The 22,230-nt window shown below is 38.3% G+C and overlaps 1 protein-coding gene and 1 pseudogene across 3 annotated transcripts in view; one reads left to right on the top strand and one right to left on the bottom strand.

The window, feature by feature from the left end:
• Positions 1-22,230, top strand: part of Cfap52 (cilia and flagella associated protein 52) — a 62,921-nt gene that overhangs the window by 23,232 nt on the left and 17,459 nt on the right. For 2 of the 3 annotated variants that reach the window (XM_005399382.2, XM_005399379.2), the window contains exons 7-8: positions 7,796-7,896; positions 13,470-13,640. In XM_005399382.2, coding sequence (XP_005399439.1) covers positions 7,796-7,896; positions 13,470-13,640 — 272 coding nt within the window. The remainder of the gene's footprint in view (positions 1-7,795; positions 7,897-13,469; positions 13,641-22,230) is intronic. The other variant, XM_005399380.2, reaches the window with a different exon arrangement.
• Positions 388-2,562, bottom strand: LOC102026515 (annotated as a pseudogene).

Genomic DNA, 22,230 nt, shown 5'->3' with positions numbered 1-22,230 from the left:
ATCTCTTTTTTCAGAGTACTGTATTTTTCATTGAAGAGATCTTTGACTTCTTTTGTTAGATGGATTCCTAAATATTTCAATAATACTGAGTTTAACTCAAGCCTGTGCTGCATATCCAGACACTGTCTCAAAAAAACAAACGAACACACACACAAACACAGAGAAGATAAAAGAAAATAAGGAGAGGAAATAATTGCAAAGAAAATTGACAAAAGGATGAAAAAAAAAACTAAAAGAAAAGAAAAATGGGAGAAGAAAAACTCCAAACCCTGAAAAAGCCCAGTGAAGAAATATAAAGATAACATAAAGTAGAAAAATAAAAAAAAGACTACATCAAAGAAAATATTCCTATGTTACTGACTGGTTTCTTTCCATGATCTGCTGTCTTGGGATCCAGCTAGACATGATTTTCTATGCCTAGCTTTATGGCCCAGGTGTCTTTGAGGTACCTTCCTTGCATTAGAGGCCCCTCTGATTTTTCCCCTCAGACGTATAGCGGTCCATGCCACTGTCTAAACCAAGGCGTGTGCTTGCTCCTATTGGTAGATGGGGAATGCTCTCAGCCCACTGTTCTCTGTAGGCCACAAAGCTGGGGTTCAAATGGGCTGTTGGGCTTACTGTCAACAATCATGGGATCTGGTTGCACCCTTCTGTCCCCAGTTATTGTCCTCATCTAGGCTTGGGTTGGTTGGTTTGTCTTCATCTCCGTTGCCTCATGCTTTGCTCTCCTGGTACTGGGGCACTGCTCCTCTGGCACAGTCAGCTCTAGCATGTGGGGGCAGGATGCCACTCCTCCAGCACCAGTGGGCTCTCCCATGTGGGAGGGGGGGTGCTGCTCTGGGTCAGCTCTCTCATATGGGTGTGGGGCCTTTTGTATGTTTTGAAATCAAGTATTGCTCATTGTCATATTTTCTGTTGCTATAACAGAATACCTGAGACTAGGTAATTAATAAGCAGTGGAAGTTCATTTGGCTTATGGTTCTTAGAAGTCTAAGAGCATGATGATGGCATCTGGTGAGAGGTAGTGTCCTGCATATGTCCTGCACATTTCCTTGTGTGGGGAAAAGTAGAAGAGCAAGAGAGTGTAAGAGCATAAAAGCAAGAAAGGGAAAACTCACTTTTTATCACCGTCATTATCATTATTTATAAAACAGTATCTAAAAGTGTGAGGAGAGCACAAAGCAGAGAAGGACACCTTACTATTCCCAATGTATTGTTGTTTAGGAATGGATAAAACATGTCATAAAAAATGTCACTACAGTTAGATGAACACAAAAAAACCTGACACACCACATCTAACTAAATAATTTTTACAAAACAACTGAAAAAGTAAATTCCATAAAATTTGCAGTTTACAGTGGAATAAGTATGCACAGAAATTGGCTAATTCTAAATTTCACAACAGGCAGCTCTAACCAGTTCCTTGGTCACTCAAGGGTCACTGGACAAGAAATCAATCAAGGTGGACCAGAGCCACTCAGTTGTTTTAATAATGAATGCTCCACGGTGTTTTAATTGCTCCGGTCTGCATCACAGGTGTGGGCATAGCACTGGCACTTGGCACATACACCTGGTCATATGTTGCTTGAACTCCATATGAGAATAAGGCTCTGGAATGGAAGCTTCCGTCAGTCTCCACGGGCTGATAAGTTACCTCAGAAGGTTGCAGGTGTGAAAATGGAGTAGAAGAGGCAGGAGACTGAGGCACCCCACTGCCACTGTCCTGGCAGTCACTGTGCTGGGGCCGAGCAGTGATACACCGGTTGCGGCTATGGACTGAGCTACCATCACAGGAGAACTAGATATGGGCCCTGCAGGCCTAGGTGGTGGGACAGAAGTCACCTCTGGCCGTGTGTAAGTGTAAGGATATCTGGTTGAAGAGGTTAGATACACGGTCCCAGCAGCTGGCATCACACTAGAACGAGACAGCCCTACTTGTTATTTTCTTATTGCTGGACCAATGTACGGTTTCTTATCTTTACAATTAAGTTTCTCAGTCTCTTGTAAAATTTTTTGTGCATCTTCTTGTGTTTCAAAAGTGACAAAACCATACCTTTTTAGGCATACTGCTTAAAATAGCATCAATTAATGTAATGCCAACCCTGATTATAATTAAATAAAAGTACACAGTAACAGACTGAGTAGCCAAGACATGTTATTTAAGGTATCACTGGTGAGTGACACCATATTTACATCTTTCTTATGAAACACCTAATTTATAAATTTTTCATCTGTTGATTTGTCTGTTTTCTTCATGGGTAATGTATTTCTTAGTTAATGGAGACCAAAACCTGATGATTTAATGTTTTGTTCACAATTTTCTGAGTGAGACTGGCATGTCCGCCCTGGGTTTGCATGTTTGTTGAGGTGTGCACCTATCGAGTAACTGTCACTGAGTGTTTCAAGAAAGGTGCTACTGTTCATAGATGTCTCTCTGGTGTGCTTCTTCTCTTTGGAGGGCGGGGGTGTGCCCTCCGCTCGCCTCCTCACGTCGACTTTTTCACTTATTGATGGTTGCTCACCAGAGAAAATGTGGCGGACTTTAAATTCTTTCTTTTCCATTTCTTTCTTCACGGAATAGTGACGATACAACACCACCTCTAGTGGGTGAAATTTTAGGAGGTGGTAGTTTGTGTGTTAATTTTGTTGTAAGAAAAGAGTCAGATTTCTTTCCTGAAGTATACAGGCTTCCGAGGAAGTGTCCCAAATTTCTTAGCATTTATTTTTTCCCGTGACTTACCGCTGACAAGTTTTGCGGCATCCCCCTTAGATCCTTGTGAGTGGAAAGCATTTTCATTGGAAATTTCAAAACCGAAATGAAACAATGCACCTCCTGTCTCATGAGCCCCCAAACCTCTGAGCTGGCTCTTTCCGCCTGGGGACAGTTCCTGTCTCCCCACCTGTGTCTGTTCCAGCTTCTCCAATCACCTCCCCTTGTTCGGATCAACTGGGGGAAAATCTGAGCATGCTAACATTTAGAGAGGCCCCTTCACTCTGTCTTCCCCATTTCCGCCTACTAGGGTTCTGAGGGATCTCTGTTTTCATTTTTGATAGGATTTCTCCAAATTTTTACGGAAAACTGTTTTTTGGCACGTTTTTATTGGTGGATATTGGTTAATGAGTTTTACTTTTTCAGATTCATACATGAACACAACATACCTTGATCACCTCCCTATCGCCCTAGACTTTTTTCTTCATCTAATTCCGTTACCCTTCTTGGCTGAAAAGTGTGAGGGCTGGCGAGTATTTATTATGTGCCCATTTTGGCTTTCATCTTCAAATAGAGCATTCAGCTAAAAAGTGCAATTTGAAATACTTAATTTTGTAAAAACTTTGCCCAATTCCAGTCATATTAGGAATGATGTTTAAGTTCACAAGGTCTCTTTATGAAAAAAATGCTGATATTGAGCTGTATAGATAGAGTTGTGGATATGGAAAGTCTCTCAAAAGCAGAAGTGAAAGTCGGACTTGGTGGCGCATGTCTGTAATCCCAGCACACAGGGGCAGGAGGAACTCTGTGAGATCGAGGCCAGTCTGGGATACACAGTGAGACCATTTCAAAAAACAAAAAACAAAACAAAACCAAAAAAATCTTTAAAAAGAAAAAACCAAAAGCAGGAGAGAAAAAGTATCTTTCCCTGTCCAACTTCCCCAAAAAATGATTAGAAACCATGTCCATTAATCCAAAAGATTTAATCCCATTAGGTAGAATTTTCCAGAGTATAAGGCAACATGATAAACTTCAGGCAACATGGGGAAAGATATTTTAGCTTAATTAACCCAGTTTATTTATTTATTTATTTATTTATTTATTTATTTATTTATTTGTCTTTTTGAAACATTGCTATTTGCTATGCAATTCAGGCTGACACTGAATTCACTTTGTAGCCTGGGCTGGCCTCGAACTCGCAATGATTTTTTTGCTTCAGTCTTCCAAGTGCTGGGACTACAGACATGTGCCACCACACCTGGCTCTTAATTAACACAGTTTAAATGCATCTAATTCAAACTTCAGACTACCTCTCTTGGTTTCCATAGCTTCTCCCTTCTTCCATTTCTGAACCCATATATATAAATTTTTTTTGTCTTTTTGAGACAGGGTCTCACTATGCAGTTCAGGCTGGCCTTGCGCTCACTTTGTAGCCCAGGCTGGCCTTGAACTCGCAATGATCCTTCTGCCTCAGCCTCCCAAGTGCTGGGATTACAGGCATGTGCTACCATGCCCAGTTTGAACCCATTAATATTTTTAAAACTCCCAAGTTTTTCTGCACTGCTTCCTAATAATAATAGCAGGAGCATTCTGGAAGTACAGATATGAAAGAGAACCAAGCCACTTTTGCTCGAACATGGAAAACCATAACCTTTGAATCCTCAATTAATTTTGCTTTATATATTATATATATTGTGAGAGAAATTTGAAAGGTGATAGGCAGAGAATTACCTTTTGTGTTTAAATCCTAAAGATCAGTGGGATTAGGATGGCTCTGTCAACACAATTTTTTTTTCTATATTTTTACTTTAAAAGAGCTGTCATGCAAAGGATGTCATAGCAACAACCCTAGGTAATAATGGAATGTAGACATTTCTTTCCTGCTGCTCTTGAGCAGACTTGTGTTTGGGAGGGACTGGGTCTGTCATAGCTGTGAGTTAGCTCAGTAAAGTATATTCTCTGTGGGGGGAGCCTGTGGTGTTTACAGTAATAAACTTTTACTTGAACCATTTTAGATAAAAATATTTCTAAGTGCATCCTTAAATACCTCATATTACTTGACTGCAGACACTCTTATGTTTTGTTACATCCATTTGAATATAGCCTCTGTTGTTACAGAAAACATGGCACTGAGAAGATTTAGGAGGCAGTTTGTTTACACCTGTGGGCTTGACTGGGCTCTCTTCCAAAGAGTCAGCCCTACCTGGAGGAGTCTTGAGTCTTTTATAAGGAGAGCAAGTGTGTGTGGGGGGGTTATAAAGGCAGATTTGGCGCATTATGATTGGAGGGTTGAGTGACATCTTGGGTTGCTAAGGGAGTGTAAACATTTCAGGTTACAAGGCCATCAGTTGTACAAAGCATGGGTTATACAGGGGAAGAAATGTCCTGTTACATTTTAAGTTATATTACAAGGCCATCAGTTACACAAAGGCAGCAAAAACAGGTATTACACAAAGGAATATTTCAAGTTAAATTTTAAGGTCATTTGTTATACAAGGTTACACAAAAGAAAGAATGTTCAATTATCAGGCTTATCCTGACATGGACATATATGCCTGGTCCTGGCAGGCATCCTTTTCAGGCTTTATTTAAAGTTTTCATTTCCCTTTCAGGATCATCTGAAGCTTTAGGCATTGTGCTTATCTATAGTAAATGCCTGGCTGATTAGAGCTTTCTTTTGTCATACACACATGTGTGTGTGCATGCGTGAGTGCATACCAATAGAGCAAGCGGCCACGAATCAGAACAGCCAATATCATGCCAGCATTCCTCTTCAACAAGCAATCTGGCCCCAATGCCAGGTGTCTGGACTAGGGAGCTAAGGCTAGAGACGTGTTCTTGTTTTGGTGTTTTTGTTTTTGTTTTTGATTGTTGTTGTTTGAGACAGGGTCTCAGTATGTAGTTCAGGCTGGTCTTAAGCTCACTGCAATCTTCCTGCCTCAGCCTCCAGAGTGCTGGTGATTATAGGTGTGTGCCACCACACCTGGCTCTCATTTTTTTTTTTTAACAAATGGGTCTTTGCAGCTTTAACAGATGTTGTTCTATTTTTTTTTGTAAAAAGTTTCAAGCAAGCAACAAGTAAATCTCCACGTGTAATTAATAGATCAAACCTCCAACTCTAACAGATGGTCAACTGTAAGTAGGGAAATGCTCTCTGAAATTGGGGGTGGGTGGCTGAGAGGCAAGGGCCTTTACAAACACAATATTTTCAGAAATAATTTTTGTTCTGTCCAATAAATGTGGACTGTTTTAGTTTAGTCATTAAAATGTCCGTTCTAGTCTCTTAAGCAGTGGAAATCTGAATCAGAAAATATTTCAGTTCTAAATAAGGAAACAAAAGGTAATAAACATGCAAGTGTTTAACTACATTTTCATCAGTAATCTCAGAATAAACCAATTCCCTAATCATAGGGTGGAAATACAGTTACTCTAGAATTTTAACTTTTTAGATTGCCCATGGAAATTTTTCTTGCAAAGCACTGTACAAGCCAGCATTCTGAGAAATGCAAGGAACATAAAGTGAGAAAAAAGGGCTTGTAAAGTATCTCAGAAAGACTTTAATTCCTCTGATAACAAAAGATATCTATAGCCTGTGCCATTTAATCTTGGGAACATGGCATATTTCCATATGTTTCAAAAATCATAAAGTCCAACAAAAACAAATGTTTTTTATCGGGTTAATAATATACCTTAGTTATTGCGGGCTGACCAGGTCCGCAATCTCCTGAATGAGTGTACAGCAAAGGCTAAATAAAAAGAGGCAAATGAAATGATTTCAGGGCTCCAGGAGGATCAAAGCCCTCTCACAGAATTCGAAATTCTCTCAGGGCTAAGACCAAGACCTTCTCTGGGTGGGCCGCATTTATTTGGCTATCAGAAGAAGGGAGAGGAGTACATGAGAAGGGCAGAATTACTCAAGGACTTCTCCAAGTAAGGTATTAAATTAATCCTTTATAAGAATTAAATTAATCCACCCAGGAGTGAGATGCCTGAGACTATAGTCTTTATTTAGTTGAGATCAGATCCAGGTGTCCTTGGCTGTGATCTTGTCTTATCCTTTGAGACTTTCCAGCTTCATTCGCCATTACAGGTTTTAGTAGGGGTTAGTGACTTACAGAGGTTCACTTATTATGAGTCCATCGCCCATTTCCAGACAACCAGCCTAGGCTTTGGACAGATTCACAAGTAAACATAAAAAGGTTAATTGGTTAATTTAAGTCCTGCTCAGGGCTGCTTCATAGTGGTCCTCATGTTTTTCTTCTTTGTTGTCTTCCATTCTTGCTTAATAGCTACAATGTAGGCATTTATCCATCTTTGTATAGTATTTGCTACCTTTGGAAATGGTTATTCAAAATATGTACACCCAGGTGTCACTTTTTATTTTGTATAATTTGATGCAATTCTAAAATACAGTGGTCATTATCATACTTGTCTTTAAGCCTTAGCTCAAAACTTGGAAAAGTGACTAAGGGTCAACTAACTATAACCTGATGTCACAATTTTCTCACAACTCTGATTTCAATAAATTGTCTATAATGATTACAGTAAAAAAAAACAGGTCTTGTTCTATGGCCCAGGCTGACCCTAAACCCTTGGGCTCCAGCTATCCTCCTACCTTAGCCCTGAGTAGCTGGGTCTACACATGGATGCCACCATGCCTAGCTAAACTCTCTCTTTTCAACAAGCCCACTCTCTTCATAACCAACGCACTCTCTCAAAAATGATGTTAACCCATCTCCAAGGGCAGAGCCTCCATGTCTCATCACCCCTTCTTAACTCCACCTCCCAGCTGCATTGCACTGAGGTTTAAGTTTCCCACACAGAAACTTTGTGCAGTCCCATTCAAACCATAGCACTTATGTACGTTTTAAAATTAGAAATTCAGATTGGGAGCTGGATGCGGTGGTGCAGGTTTATAATCCTAGCACTTGGGAGGGTGAGGCAGGAGAGGTGCCATGAGTTTGAGGCCAGCCTAAGTTACATAGTGAGTTTAAGGCAGCCTCAACTACATAGCGAGACCCTGTCTTTAAATAAATAATGATGAGACTATTTGGCCTTTGTCAAAGCATTGTTTTCTTCTTCTAGGGAGTGTCGGCCATCAGATGCCTGAAGATGGGGGGTTTGTTGGTGGGCTCTGGAGCTGGACTGCTGGTCTTTTGTAAAAGTCCCAACTACAAACCTGCCAAGTAAGTTCTGGGCCCCAAAAAGTTTGGATAGGTAGAGACTCACAGGAAGGAGGTTCATTTAAAGCCAGTAACTAAATGGTATTAGTAAAATGATATCCTGTCAGAGAATTTCATCTTGCTATTGAGTAGCTGGAACTGGAATTAATAGTGATTTTTTTTTGTCAGAGAAAAAGCTCGTTTTGATCAAACCAAAGTAACAGAGTAGGACCTAGGTGAACACTGCCCTTTTAATAAATATGTTTATACTGTACTAATACATTGAGACATGACAAAGGAAAAAACGATGTTATAAACTTATTGCTAAAAGGGAAAAAAGCTGGGTGTGGTGGTGCACACTTGTAATCCCAGCACTTGGGAGGCTGAGGCAGGAGGATCACTGTGAATTCAAGGCCAGCCTGGGAAACAAAGTGAGTTCAAGGCCAGCCTGAACTGCAGAATGAAACCCAAAAAAACTCAAAAAAGACAAAAAAAAATGGCATCGTGGATTCCATTTAATCATTTTACTGTTTAACTACTAACCAATAGGTTTTTGGAATGTTAATGAAATATTTTTAATCAGGAATTTATTTACAAATCTATAATGAATAATGTGATCTATTCTGGGTAATTTTAATAAAACATGATACATGTTTTTTAAAAAAAAATCATTCTTGCCACTTGTTATACAATGGAATACTATTCTGCCACAAAGGAGGATAAACCTGAGACCTTTCTAGCTAAATGGATGCACTTTGAAAAAGGCAAAAGATTTATACGATCTGAAGAGAAACCAGAGTATTTGGATGCACTCTGAGACCGTACTCTTAAGTGACATAAATCAGACATGCGTTTTAAAGACATTGTTCCTCTGGAGTGAGAAACCAAAAGTATAAATAAAAAACCAAAATGTATAATAGATTTTGGGAAATGGAAGAAAATGTTCAAATGAGAAGAGGAACAAGGAAGTGCAGGGGGGACAAGACTAAAAGAGAACAGAAGGAAAAAATGGAAACAAAGCTTTTGTGAATAAGGAAGGGAAGAGGGGTTGGAGGAAGGGGAGGGGAATGGGAAAAGAAGAAGCAAGGTGTATCATGTACAGGTACAAATCCATTATGATGGATATTGTTATGTACATCTAAAATTATCAATAAAAATTGAAAAAGCCAAAAAAACAATCAAAACAAAAACTAAGCTAAATAATTAAATTATTTTCCCCCTCTGAAGAAGCATCCCTAATTACCATTAGGGGAGAGGGGGAGAAGACCGAATCTGGCTGCTTCAACCTGAAAAGGCTCAATGTAGGGAGAGTGGAGTCAGAGATACTCTCCAGACAGCTAGTCTAAGGGGCCTTTGGTAGAAGTTATTCTGGGGCTCAGCAGGTGTGGGCTGTGTTCAGAGAGTTGATCTAGTGGACCCTGGTAAAAAGAGTACAGCAATTCCTCGTTGGCCCTATCTGCATGACCATGTCAAGTTTGACAGCCTCTAGGCAAGAAGAAACAAATTTTTATCAAGAAATTAAGAATTCATGGCCTGGGCAGGCATAGTGGTACTTGCCTGTAATCCCAGAACTCAGGAGGCTGAGGCAGGAGGATTGTTGAAAGTTCAAGACCAGCCTGGGCTACAAAGTAACCTCAGTGAGACCCTGAACAGCACAGCGAGACCCTGTCTCCAAAAAAAAAGAGTGCTTGGCCCAAACACAACAACCAGGAATTTACAAGGGCCAAAAAGAAAAGGAGAAATAAAATTGAGATGAGCTCAGAAATCTTTAGTGGAGCAGCTGCAGGTACTTTAACTGGTTGTTAAGACAGAATAAACAGGGAGACAAACAAACAAGAAACAAACAGAACACACAAAACAATTACTTTTAAATCAGAGTGCACTCTGAGATGTATTGGGCACACAGAACTACAAGAGCCCTTTTCTAGTTCCAGGTTTCTAAGTACAAATAGACTAGTCAGAACTAGTCATCAATTAGTGCTTTTTAGGCACTAAAAAGGAACAACAGTAATAAGTAATAACAGAGATGCTTTGTAATAAGTTAACACACATAAACGTTAGAACAGAAAAGAAAGAAAACCCTCCTTTTTTTAAAAGGACCTTAGATTGATTGTTTACTGTAATCTTTGGGATAGCTGCTCCACAGTATGGGCTCCTGGATCCTCTGTATTAGAGCCACCATGGTAAACTGTTTCATTGATAGCCACAGTTGTTTCCTATGTAAAAGTTCCCTTCAAGGGACCGATTGTTAAAGGTTCAGTGCTGTAATGTAAAATTTTTCTTTTGGCACCACTTCTTGGTTTTTAGGGAGTGTTTTGTCCAGGTATGGGTGTAGAAAAAGAGTAGGCACTGGAGTTTAAAGAGGTACGAGCTGGTGAGCACGGATGCCGAGGAAGTGAGGGAAAGACATTGGGTCATTAAATGAATGAATGTAAGTGTTGCCTCTACTGCTTCCCCTGTTGTTTCCAGGACTGTCCAGGCTTAGATTAACCTCTGTCTCCCTTAGGGAAGGCATGGTACTGACTCTGGCTACATATACATGATGGTGTTTCTGCAGGGTAAGATGTCCTGTCCTAGCGGAGGGTTAGGCTTTCTGGCATAATCAGAAGGCATGAGAAAACAAAAAATCATCCCAGCTACTGCAAAGGGGCTGTGGGAAATATATGACATCTCTGGCAGTTGTACCAACTGCAGGCCTGGATTGGAGAGAAGAACAGCAGTAGCAGCTCCTGAATCTAGGAGATTAATTCCTCTTCCTTCCATGGATAGAGTCACCCAGGGCTCCGGAGTGATGATCAGTCAGATTTATGGGAGCTTGAGAAGGGCGCCCTGGGCCCTCTTAGTTTTGTTGTTAGACCAAATGGAAGGCTGGGTTTGATCCTGGATCCCACTTCCAGTTATTTGCCTTATAGACCAGGCAGGGCACAGGTGGCTCTTTGCCGTTCTGGTGGCGGGGACTGTGATGACAGTCCCTGTGGGAGCATCCTGGCTTTCCTCAGTTACTGCAAGCAGATGAGTCACCTTTAGAGCCCTTGGAATCCCACTGGTGCAGTTGCCTGTTTCTGATCTTGCTTTCCCTGCTCTTTACCCTGCTCTTATTCTTGGTTCTAAAAGACCTCAGTCGTTACCTTGACAAGGGAATCTGAAGAGCTATCAGGACCAAATACCTTCTTTTATCTTTTCTCCTGCTCTCTGGGGCAGACTGGGTTACAGATTTATCCACCTGCCCCTCTACAGAGTCTGGGGATGGGAGGGTAAATTTAGTTAAAGCCTCCTGGAGTCTTTGTAAAAAAGGCTGAGAGAGTTTTTTACTATGCTGATTAATGATTGATAGCTTGCAACAACCCTTCTAGGATACAGATCTGGAAATATTTATGTGCCCTATGATCATCAGGGTGTCAGTAGGGGTTATCTCCTGGATGGCCTTACTCCCTGTGGGAAATGGTCTTTCCCCTAACTGTAGTTCCTCAGGCCTCCTATGGTACATGATACGTAATTCATCTCCAAAGACCTCTGCTGCATGTAAGGCCACTTGCTTTTCACTAGGAGTTAATGTTTGATTGAACATCCTAGAGTGCAAGATTGAGCTAAACTTTGAAATGTCTCTATGTACTTATCAGGAACATCAGAAAATCTTCCTAAATCTTGTTTGAACTGTCTTATACCTGCCAAGGAAAAGGGCCTAGAAGCTCAGAGAATAACACATTCTCCCCTGCTCATCTCCTGAAGAGCGTAGAGTCCCTGTGGAGGCTTCTGGCTTGGGCAGCAGTTTGGGTTTTGGGGTGGACTGCATGGCTTAGATGGAGCTGCCTGAGTCTCAGTAGGACCACGACAGTCCAGGAAAGACCTGGGCTCCAGTCTGCATTGTTGGAGCAGCTTGGGGTTTCCTCTTAAAGCAAAAAGCATCTGAACATAGGGAATTTCTGACCATTTTCCCTCTCTTACAAGCTGATCTAATTGAAGGATGATTTTATAATTTCTAAGAGTTCCAGGGAGTTAGTATACCTCCAAAGGTGTGCGGGAAGCTGGTGGGTTCATGTGTTCCATTCTGAAAGATGAGCAGAGAGAGGCCTATCTTTCATCTGCCTGTTTTAGCCAATAGCTTGGGACGTCCTCCAGCCTGGACCCCCTCCAAGGCCAGGGGCAGCTGCTGGGGTTGCCTGAGGGAAATGGCGGCCAGAATCCCACTCTGACTGACTTGTCCAGAGACACAGACCTTCAGTTAGAAAAGGAGCTGGGATATGAGGTGTGGTTTTTCTCCCCCTCCCAACAAATAGATCTTTCTAAAATGTTGCGTTACCCATGCAGGCTCCTTCACAAGAACCCCCACTGAACATGGTCCACACTAAACTGGCTGTAGAGCAATCATGGGTCCCCTGAGTCTTCTTCATTTATATGTTCTGTTTCTTTATCTTTTTAAAATTCATATTTATCAAACTCGGGCCTATTAAACAATGTAGGAGGCTAGTTGTGGTGGTGCACACTCATAATCCCAGCACTCAGTAGGCTGAGGCAGGAAGATTGGTGTGAGTTTGTAATCAGCCTGGGCTACATAGAGAATTTGAGGCCAGCCTGAATTGCATAGTGAGATCCTGTATTAAAATTTCAAACCAAAACACAATTCAAAACAGAACAACAACAACAGCAAAAAGAAACACGGAAGGCAGGAGAAACCAGAAATGTGGAAGAAAAGAAAAAGAATGTCTGAAAGTCAGGCAGACAACCATGACTAACATTTTGTTATTTCTTCTTGTCTTTGTTATTAATACAAGTTTGAAATAATTGTGCTTATATTACATGTAAAATTTTATTTGCTGGCTTTTTTACTTCATGAAGGTTTCCTAAATATTTTCAATATTACTACATATTATTTTATTTTATTTATTTATTTATTTTCTTAGCTTCTTTTTTTTGGAGACAAGTTCTTGCTATATAGTTCAGCCTAGGCTTGAACTCACTACATAGCCCAGGCGGGCCTCAAACTCACAGCAATCCTCCTACCTCAGCCTCCCAAGTGGTGGGATTACAGGCACGAGCCACCACACCCAGCACTACACATTATTTTTTATCATCATGATAAAATATATATAAACTACACAATCTTTTAAACATTTTGTGGCCAGGCAAATAAATATTCTGTGAAGTTTATGTCCCATAGATCGTTTAATAATTCCATTACAATTGGATATTTAGGTTGTTTCCATTTTGTCACTATTTTACATAAGATTTCTATAGCATCCTTTGACATAAACAGTCTCCCTTCCCCAACTTTAGGGTTATTTTCCAGAGATAGAATTAAAAATAGAGGGTTTAAGTTGCCATGGTCATTTGTACCCGTAGCCCTGCCCACCATGTTCCCCCATCCAAATCCTGTCTGGTTTGCATAACCCATTTCAGACTGTATCTGACTGATGAATCTTCTGTTTTATGGGTACCCAACACAGTGAATAACTCATGCTTCTCCAGCTGTGTCACTTCCTGGAGGGTACGTCCCAAATCACATGCCTGATCTGCATTTTCTGTAATGCTTCAGATGGGTCATAAATACGTGATGGTTGAGTGAATCTCCACTTTACCTTTTCTCTTTTCCTTTAAAGGAAAATTCAGTTACAAGGTGGCATCACTTCTATCACACTTCGAGGAGAAGGACACCAGTTTTTTGTAGGGACAGATGAATCACACATTTATCGTGTCAGCTTCACAGAGTTCAAAGAGACTCTGATTGCGACGTGTCACTTTGAAGCTGTCCAGGACATTGTCTTTCCATTGTAAGTAGAAGAGAAAAATTAGCAAGTGGCAATTTGGTGCAGTGTGCAAGAAAAATTAATTGTAGTAATGCGCGTTTAACATCTATTAACCTAAGTGTGATTTTTTCCCCTTACATTTTTCTACTATACTGAATTAACTTTGTAAAACTTTCTATTGTCTTTACTATGAAATTACATTAGTTCTCCCAATTCAGATTTGGGCTTCTTTAAAATGCAGACTTTGAAAAGTAAACCTATCATGGAAAGAGAATTGATTGGGCAAAACTCTCCTATTTTTTCCCAGTGCCATCTGGAAAAAGCTTAGTACTACTTTTCACCCAGCTTTTTCCAGTTGTTCCCCCCTTGGAGTCTTCCATGTTTGGAAGACTTTGTGGTGGACACAAGGTCTCTCTTGTGTAGTTCCTGGTAAATCCCACCCAAAACAAATAAATATTCATTATCATTTTAATGTTAAAAAAAGAGCTTTAATCATAGTGCAACACTGTTTCATTTTGAAACACATTTCGTCTTTAGTGACATCCATCCCATGAAGTTTGTCAGAGAGTTTTTGTTCCAAACTTCCATAGTATTTAGCTTGAACTTAACTCAGAAAATCACTGTTCTCCAGATCAGCAAGATATTTCAAAACCAGCCCCTGAGATAATGAGCTGTAGCTTTTGTTCCCTACATCCTTATGATTCCATTCTTCCAAATAGTTCTAGAGGGAAAAATGGCTGGTGCTTTCAATTTTCTGAGTTCATTCAACTAAGTGAATCTTTCTTTGGAAATGGGTGCATTCTTTTAACTCTCAATTTTTATGGAACTTGGTAGAATCAATCTGTAAAATTGTTTGGTCCTGGAACATTTTAAGCCGGTAGATTTTTTTAGTCTTTGGAATGTTTACAGTTACTGATCTATTCAGGTTTTATACCTTTTATTTTCTTTGTTTTAAAGAAGGATTTATTAAAATATAATTCATGTACCATAATTTATGTACCATTTACCCATTTAGACTTTTTAGCATATAGAGTTGTGCAACTACTGTCTAATTTTCAAACATTTCATTTTCCCTCTTGACCAAAAAATGAACCAAAAAAGGCCTCTGGTAGTCAGTCCCTCCTTCCTCACTGCTAGGCAAATACTGATCTACTTTCTGTCACTGGATTTTCCTATTCTGGACATTTAATATAAATGGATTATTATAACATCTGACCTTTTGTGACTATCTTTTTAAACTAACCATAAAAATTTTTTAGAATAACCCATGTTATAGGATTTATTAAAACTTTATATCTTTTAAAACTAAGTACATTCAGAGCTGGATGTGGTGGTGCACACCTGTAATCCCAGCACTTGGGAGGCTGAGGTAGAAGGATTGTTGTGAATTTGAGGCCAGCCTGGGCTACAAAGTGAGCTCAAGGCCAGCCTGAATTGCATAGTGAGACACGGTCTCAGAAAGACAAAACAAAACAAAACAAAACAAAACAAAAAAAGAGTAAATTCATTGCATAGATAATACTATGTTTTGTTTTTCTGTTCACCAGTTGATGCATATGTGAGCTGTTTCTACAATTTTGGAACTATTCTTTTTATTTTTATTTATTCAGTGCTTTCCCTTAAATTTTTAATATACATATTTAATGGTTTTTTTTTCTGTCAGAGACTGAGGTTAACCAATATTTATGTCCTATCCATCAATAAGAGAAGAATTAGTATATTTTTATTTCCCTCTTAATTTTTCTTTCACAATCTCCTATCCTAAAATTATTGGGAATCACAGATCAATGTAATATTTTTCTTATTTCTTTAAAGTACTTAGGTTTAACTTTAAATTTTGTTCTTTGGTTTCATTATTCTTTTTAAATTTTTTTTCATTGTTCTTTTGTTTTCATACATCAGCCTTCTTTTCTGTCTCTGTCTCTGTCTCTGTGTGTGTGTGTGTGTGTGTGTGTGTGTGTGTGTCTCTCTCTCTTTTTTGAGAAAGGGTCTCACTATGTAGTTCAGGCTGGACTTGAACTTGTGGCAATCCTCTTGCCTCAGCTTCCCAAGTGCTGGGATTACAGGCATGTGCCACCATGCCTGGCTTTCTCTCTATTTACATTTAAAGTACATTTAAATGTAAATGTAAATGTACATTTATTAATTAATTACATTAATTAAATGTAAATGTACATTTATTAATTAATTACATTAAAGTACATTTTAATGTAAATGTACATTTATTAATTAATTACATTAATTAAATGTAAATGTACATTTATTGAAACAAGATAATTGGTTCTTGCTTTCCTATACAGTCCCCAAAGTCTTGCTTTTTATTTAGAATATTTAGCCTATTTACATTTAATATAATTTGTTTTGTTTTCCTTTATCTGTTGTTTATTCTGCTATTTTCTTGCAGCTTCCTTTTTTGATGATCAGCTATTTTCAGTATTTCATTTAATTGCTCTATTGGCTTTCTAGCTATGTATTTTTGTATTAAATTTTAGTGGTGGCTCTATGGATGGCAGTATGTATCTTTAATATTTCAAAGTCTAATTTGAGTTACTATTTAATGACTTCAAGTAAAATATAGTGCAAGAAATCTAAAAGAGCTACCCTGTTAATATTATAAACCCATCAATATAATAGTATAATTTTCGTTTTAAATAATTATAAATATTTTCAAGAAATTGAAGAGTAAAACATTCAAAAAAATGTTGTGGTTACTCACGTATGTGAGGCTTTCTGATACTTTTTTTTTGGTGGTAGTGGTACTGAGAATTGTACCAAGACCTCCCTCATGTTGGGCAAACACCCTACCACTGAACTACATCCCCAGCCTATTTTATTTTAGAGAAAGGGTCTTGCTAAATTGCCTAGGCTGGCCTCAAACTTGCAATCTTTCTGCCTCAACCTCTGGAGTAGCTGAGATTATAAACATGTGTTATTATACCCAACTTCATTCTTTTTCATATAGCTAGCTGCTGTCTGGTATCTTTCCCCTCAGCCTAGAGAACTTCATGTAGCTTTTTTTTTTTATTTTTTGAAGAAAAGGTAAAACAAAATTTCATAACAAAATAATAGGAGAATAACAATAGCTAATACATTACATGTTGTTATCTTTAAAGTAGTTGCTCCAGGTACAAGATATAGGCATAAAAATTTCTCCAATTGATAGTAGCACAAAGCTCTAAAACTAAGAAAAAAAGATAGTAGCACAAAGCTTCCTTTTTAATGAACTGAGAGACATGAATAGATGTCTCTTCTCATGAACATAACTGACTTGCATTTTTTTCCCTATTCCCTACAGTCCTTTCCCCTTTCATCCCTCCTAGTTCCTTTCTCCTTTTGAACAATTTCTTTCCATTTCACAATATCTATTGTACATTTTAGAACTTATTTACACTTTCAGTTTCTCACACCAGGGAGAAATTACAATGTTTACATGTGTGAGTCTGATTTATTTCACTTATGTGTATGGCCTCTAGTTGCATCCACTTACCTGCAGAAGTCTCAAGTTTATCCTTCTTTATGGCTATGTAGTACTACATTGTGTAAAAATACCACATCTTGTTTATCCATTCCTCAGTTGATGAGCATTTGGGTTGTTTCAAAGATTTAGCTATTACAAATTGTGGTGCTATAAACATGGGTCCACATATATCACTGTGATATGATATTTTTAATTATCCTGGGAAGATATCCAGAAGTAGAATAGAGAAGTAGAATGGGACCTGTAATCCTAGTGTTTTGAGGAAACCCACAATGATTTCCACAGTGGTTGTACCAGTCTACACTCCCTCAACCATGGAGAAGGGTTCCTTTTTCCTCCACAGCCCCAGCAGCATTTGTTGATTTCTTGATGATATCCATTCTTTCTGGGGTAAGATAGAATCTCAGTGTTGTTTGAATTTGCATCTCTTAAATGACCAGTGTTATGGTTGATACATTGTGTCAACTTGGGGAGTCTAGAGGTTTGGCTAAGTGACTCAGCAGGAAGCCAGGGTGCTTACTTTGCATACCTCCTGAGCCTGTGGAAGAGGAGGGCAAAGATTATGTGTGAGAGCTACATGCCCCTTAGGTGGGGGTAGCCTGTTTACAAAATAAGGCAGGGAAAGAAGCTGCTCACCGCTATTCCTCCCTTTTGCTCTGGCTGCTTGGCTGTTCGGCTGCCATTCCCCGCTTTGCTCTTGTTGCTTTGTTACCTTCTGCCTCGGAGCCCACCAAGTATGGACTGAAACCTCCACAAACTGTAAGCTAAATAAACCTTTCCTTCCTTCATTTTGGGTGTTGGGTATTTTGTCTCAGCAACGAGAGAAAAGTAACCAAGACAACCAGTGATGCTGAAGATTTTTTAATATATTTATTTGCCATTTGTATTTCTTCATCTGAGAAGGTATATTCATCTCAGATGCCCATTTTTTGATTGGGTCTTTGAATTTTGGGGGGTGTTCTGATTTTTTTCAATACTTTATATGTTCTAGATAGAAGTCCTTTCTCTGAGGGACAATTAGCTAAAATTTTTCCACCCTGTGGGTCTTCTTTTCACTCTATCGGTGGTTTCTTTTGCTGTGCAAAAGCTTTTCAATAAGATGAGATCTCAGTTGTTGATTCTTTGAAGTACTTCCCAAACAGTTATTTTGTTCATGAACTCTCTTGCTTACTCCTATATCTTTAAGATTGCTACCTACTTTCTCTTCCAGTAGATTTAGTGTTTCTATTTTAAGGTTTAGATCTTTGATCTATTTTGACTTTAGTTTAGTGCGTGGTGATAGACAGTGGTCTAGTTCTAGTCTTTGGCATGTGGGAAGCCAGTTTTTCCAGCACACTTATTAAAGAGGCTATCTTTCTTCCAGTGAACATGTTTGGCCCCTTTATCAAAGATAAGGTGACCAAGTGTCTTTGTAGCTGTGTCTGCACCTTCTAATCTGTTCCATTGATCCTCAGGTCTGTTTTTTGCCAGTACCATGCTGGTTTTATCACAGTAGCTTTGTAGTATAATTTCAAGTCAGGGATTGTGATGCCTCCTGCCTTGCCTTTGTTCCCCAGCATTGCCTTACCTCTTCTAGGTCTCTTCTGGTTCCAGATAAATTTTAGGAATATTTTCTCTAATTCTGTGAGGTATGCTAATGATATTTTGATTAGGATTGCATTAAATCTGTATAACAATTTTGGGAGTAGTGCATTTTCACTATGTTGGTTCTTCCTATCCATGAGCAAGGGATATCTTTCCATTTTCTTACACCTTCTTCGATCTCCTTTTACAGAGTACTGTAATTTTCAATATATAGATCCTTTGCTTCCTTTGTTAGCTTGATTCCTAAGTATTTCATTTTCTTGGATGCTGTTGTGAAGGGTGTGGTTTTCCTAATTTCTCTCTCAGTGAGTTTGTTGATTGTGTACAGGAATGCTATTGGTTTTTGAGTGTTGACTTCATATCCAGCTATAGCACAGAATTTGGTTATTAAATTTAGAAGTCTTTTGGTGGAGTTTTTGGGGTCTTCTAGGTAGTGTGTCATATCATCTGCAAATAATGATAATTTAACTTTCTTTCTTATCCTTATTCCTTCTATTTCTCTCTCTCACCTAATTGCTGTGGCTAGTGTTTCCTGAACTATTGAGCAGGAGTGGTGACAGTGGACATCCTTGTCTTGCTCCTCATTTTATAGTGAAAGCTTTCAGGTTTTGTTCATTTAGTATGATATTGGCTGTTGGTAGGTCATGGATGGCTTTTAACAGATTGAGATAAAGACTACCTATTCTGATTTCCTGTAGGGTTTGTATCATGAATTAGTGTTGGACTTTGTCAACAGCTTTTTCTACATGTATCGAGATGATCATGTGATTTTTTGTCTTTGGCTCTGTTGATATGGTATATTATATTTATTGATTTGCATATGTCAAACCATCCCTGCATTCCTGAGATCATGTTGTATAATCTTCTTGACGATTTGCTGCATTCTGTTTGCATAAAAATTTTATGTATCTTATTGAGGATTTTTGCATCTATTTTCATTAGGGAGATTGGTGTATAGTTTTTTGTGTTTTTTTCTTTTTTTTTGCCTGTAGTCTCCCTTTCAATTTCATTAAAGAGTTTGAAGGGTATTGGTATTAAATCTTTTCTAAATTTCTTGTAGAATTCAGCAGTGAATCCATCAGAATTTGAGCTTTTTTTGGTGGTAAGTTTTTAATTACATTTTCAATTTCATTGCCTGAAATTGGGTTATTCCAAATTTTTATATATTCTTGATTCAGCTTTGGTAATTGACACATGTCTAGGAATCTGTCCATTTCTTCTGTGTTTTCCATCCTATGAGAGTAAACATTTTCAAAGTAGGTAATGATGATCTTCTGAATTTCCACTGTAGTGATTTCACTGTAGTGATCCTCTGTAGTGATTTCACCCTTTTCATTTCTTATTGCATGAATCTGAGTCTTTTCTTTCCTTTTTTTGATAAGATTGACTAAGGGTTTATCAATTTTATTTAGTCTTTCAAAGAACCAACTCTTTGATTCACTAATGCTGTGTATTGTTTTCTTAGTCCCAGGTGCATTAATTTCTACTCTGATATTTATAATTTCCTCCCTTCTATGGGCTTTGGGCTTGACTTGCTCTTCTTTTTCTAGAAGCTTTAGGTGCAACATTAGGTTGTTTATTTGTGCTCATTCTGTTTTCCTGATGTGAGAATTCACAACTATAAACTTCCCTCTTAGAACTGCTTTCATTGTGTCCCATGGGTTCCAGTATGTTGTATCTGCATTTTCATTTACAGTGATCTCTCACCTATCATGGGAGTTATGTTTCAGAGACCCTCACAATACGTGAAAATCCGTGAAGTGGCAGTGTTATATTTATTTTATTATTTGTATATATTTTAAGGCTTTATAAACCCTTCCCACACTCCTATAAATCTTTCCCACTCACTTATTAACCTTTTCCATACTCTTATAAACACTTCACATGCTCTTAAACACTTTCTACACTCTTAAGCCTACATAATTTTAACGTAAAATTCTCTATGGGTACTCGATGTGAAGTGGACAAGGAGAGGTGCTGAACATATGGGCATAGTGTGGGAGAGCAAATAGACTGATGCTATGGTCACTGAGCCAATCAGTGCCCAGGATACAGAACACACTGCTGTGGTTGGTCATCTCCTATCAGCCAGTAGTGTGCTGTGTACAATCTCATGTTGGCAAACTTGAGCAAGCAGTAGTGGTGTACTGCATTTCCACTGTGTACAGTACAGTATTCATCCGCTGATGAAATATATGCTGTATTTTATTTAGATTTAATACTCTTTTACTATGTTTGAATTAACATTTTTATATCACTTTAAATTTTTTAGGCAAAAATAATTAAAATCATAAATATTTTGTAAATACCTATACACTGCAGAATCCCATGATGTAGCAAAAACTCTGCAATACAGATTTAGATTTTTCTTTTTAAAAAAGCCATGATACAGTGAAGCCGCAATAAGTAAACTGCAATATAGCGAGGGATGACTGCAATTGTAGATTTTGTTTAATTTTGTCTTTAATTTCATCTATGACCTATTATTTAGGAGGGTGTCATTTAATTTCCTTGTGTTTAAGGAGTTTTTGTGCTTTTGCCATTAATTTCCAATTTCATTGTACTATCATCAGATAATATATATGAGATAACTTCAATTCTTTTGTGTTACTTAACACAAAATTGTTTAAGTAAACATGCTTAAGTAAACACAAAAGAATAGGTGGGCTAGTCTATGGTCTATTTTAGAGAATGTCCCATGTGCAGATGAGAAGAATGTGTATTCTGATGCTGTTGGGCAGAACACTCTGTAAACATCTACTAAGTCCAGCTGTTCACAAGTTTGGTTCACTTCTGATATTTTTTTGCTGATTTTTTTGTCTGGTTGATCTTTTTGTGTCAGTGGGGTATTAAGGTCCCCTGTTACAATTGTATTATTATTGCTCATTTGATTTTTCATGTCTATTAATATTTGTCTTATATAGTTGGGTGCTCCCATATTTGGCACATGCATATTTAATGATTGTTATCTTCTCCTCTTAAAGTTTTTCCCTAACAAGTATGTAGTGACTTTATCTCTTCTGATAATCTTGATTTAAAGTTCACATTGTCTGCAAACAGAATAGCTACCCCTGCTTTTTTCTGGGTTCCTGTTGCATGGAGTATTGTTTTCCATCCTTTGACTTTTAGTCTATAAATTTCTTTTTGAGTTAAATGTGTTCTTTGTACACTGCATATTGTTGGATTTTTTTTCTTGATCTACTCTGCCAGTCTGTTTCTTTTGATTGGTGAATTAAGGTAATTAACATTAATGGTTACAACTGATATGTATTGGCTTATCTTTGTCATGTTACTTTCCCACCATTGGTTCCCTATTTTTCCCCCTCTCTTTATTTATTTATTTATTTATTTATTTATTTATTTTTGGTACTAGGAATTGAACTCAGGACCTTGTGCTTGCCAGACAGGCACTTATGCCACTGAGATACATCCCCAGCCCATTCCCCTCTGTTTACTCGCTTGTGCTGCTTGGTGGTTTCTTTCTCTTGTTGTTCTTGGAACTGTCATTTTTGTCTCTGTCTAGAATATCTTTCAGTACACTAGAAGTATTGC

This window comes from Chinchilla lanigera, unplaced genomic scaffold (assembly GCF_000276665.1).
Source record: "Chinchilla lanigera isolate Chin_1 unplaced genomic scaffold, ChiLan1.0 scaffold00066, whole genome shotgun sequence".
NCBI lineage: Eukaryota > Metazoa > Chordata > Mammalia > Rodentia > Chinchillidae > Chinchilla > Chinchilla lanigera.
The sequence above is the reverse complement of the archived record's forward strand: the minus strand, read 5'-3'. Positions and strand labels throughout refer to the sequence as shown.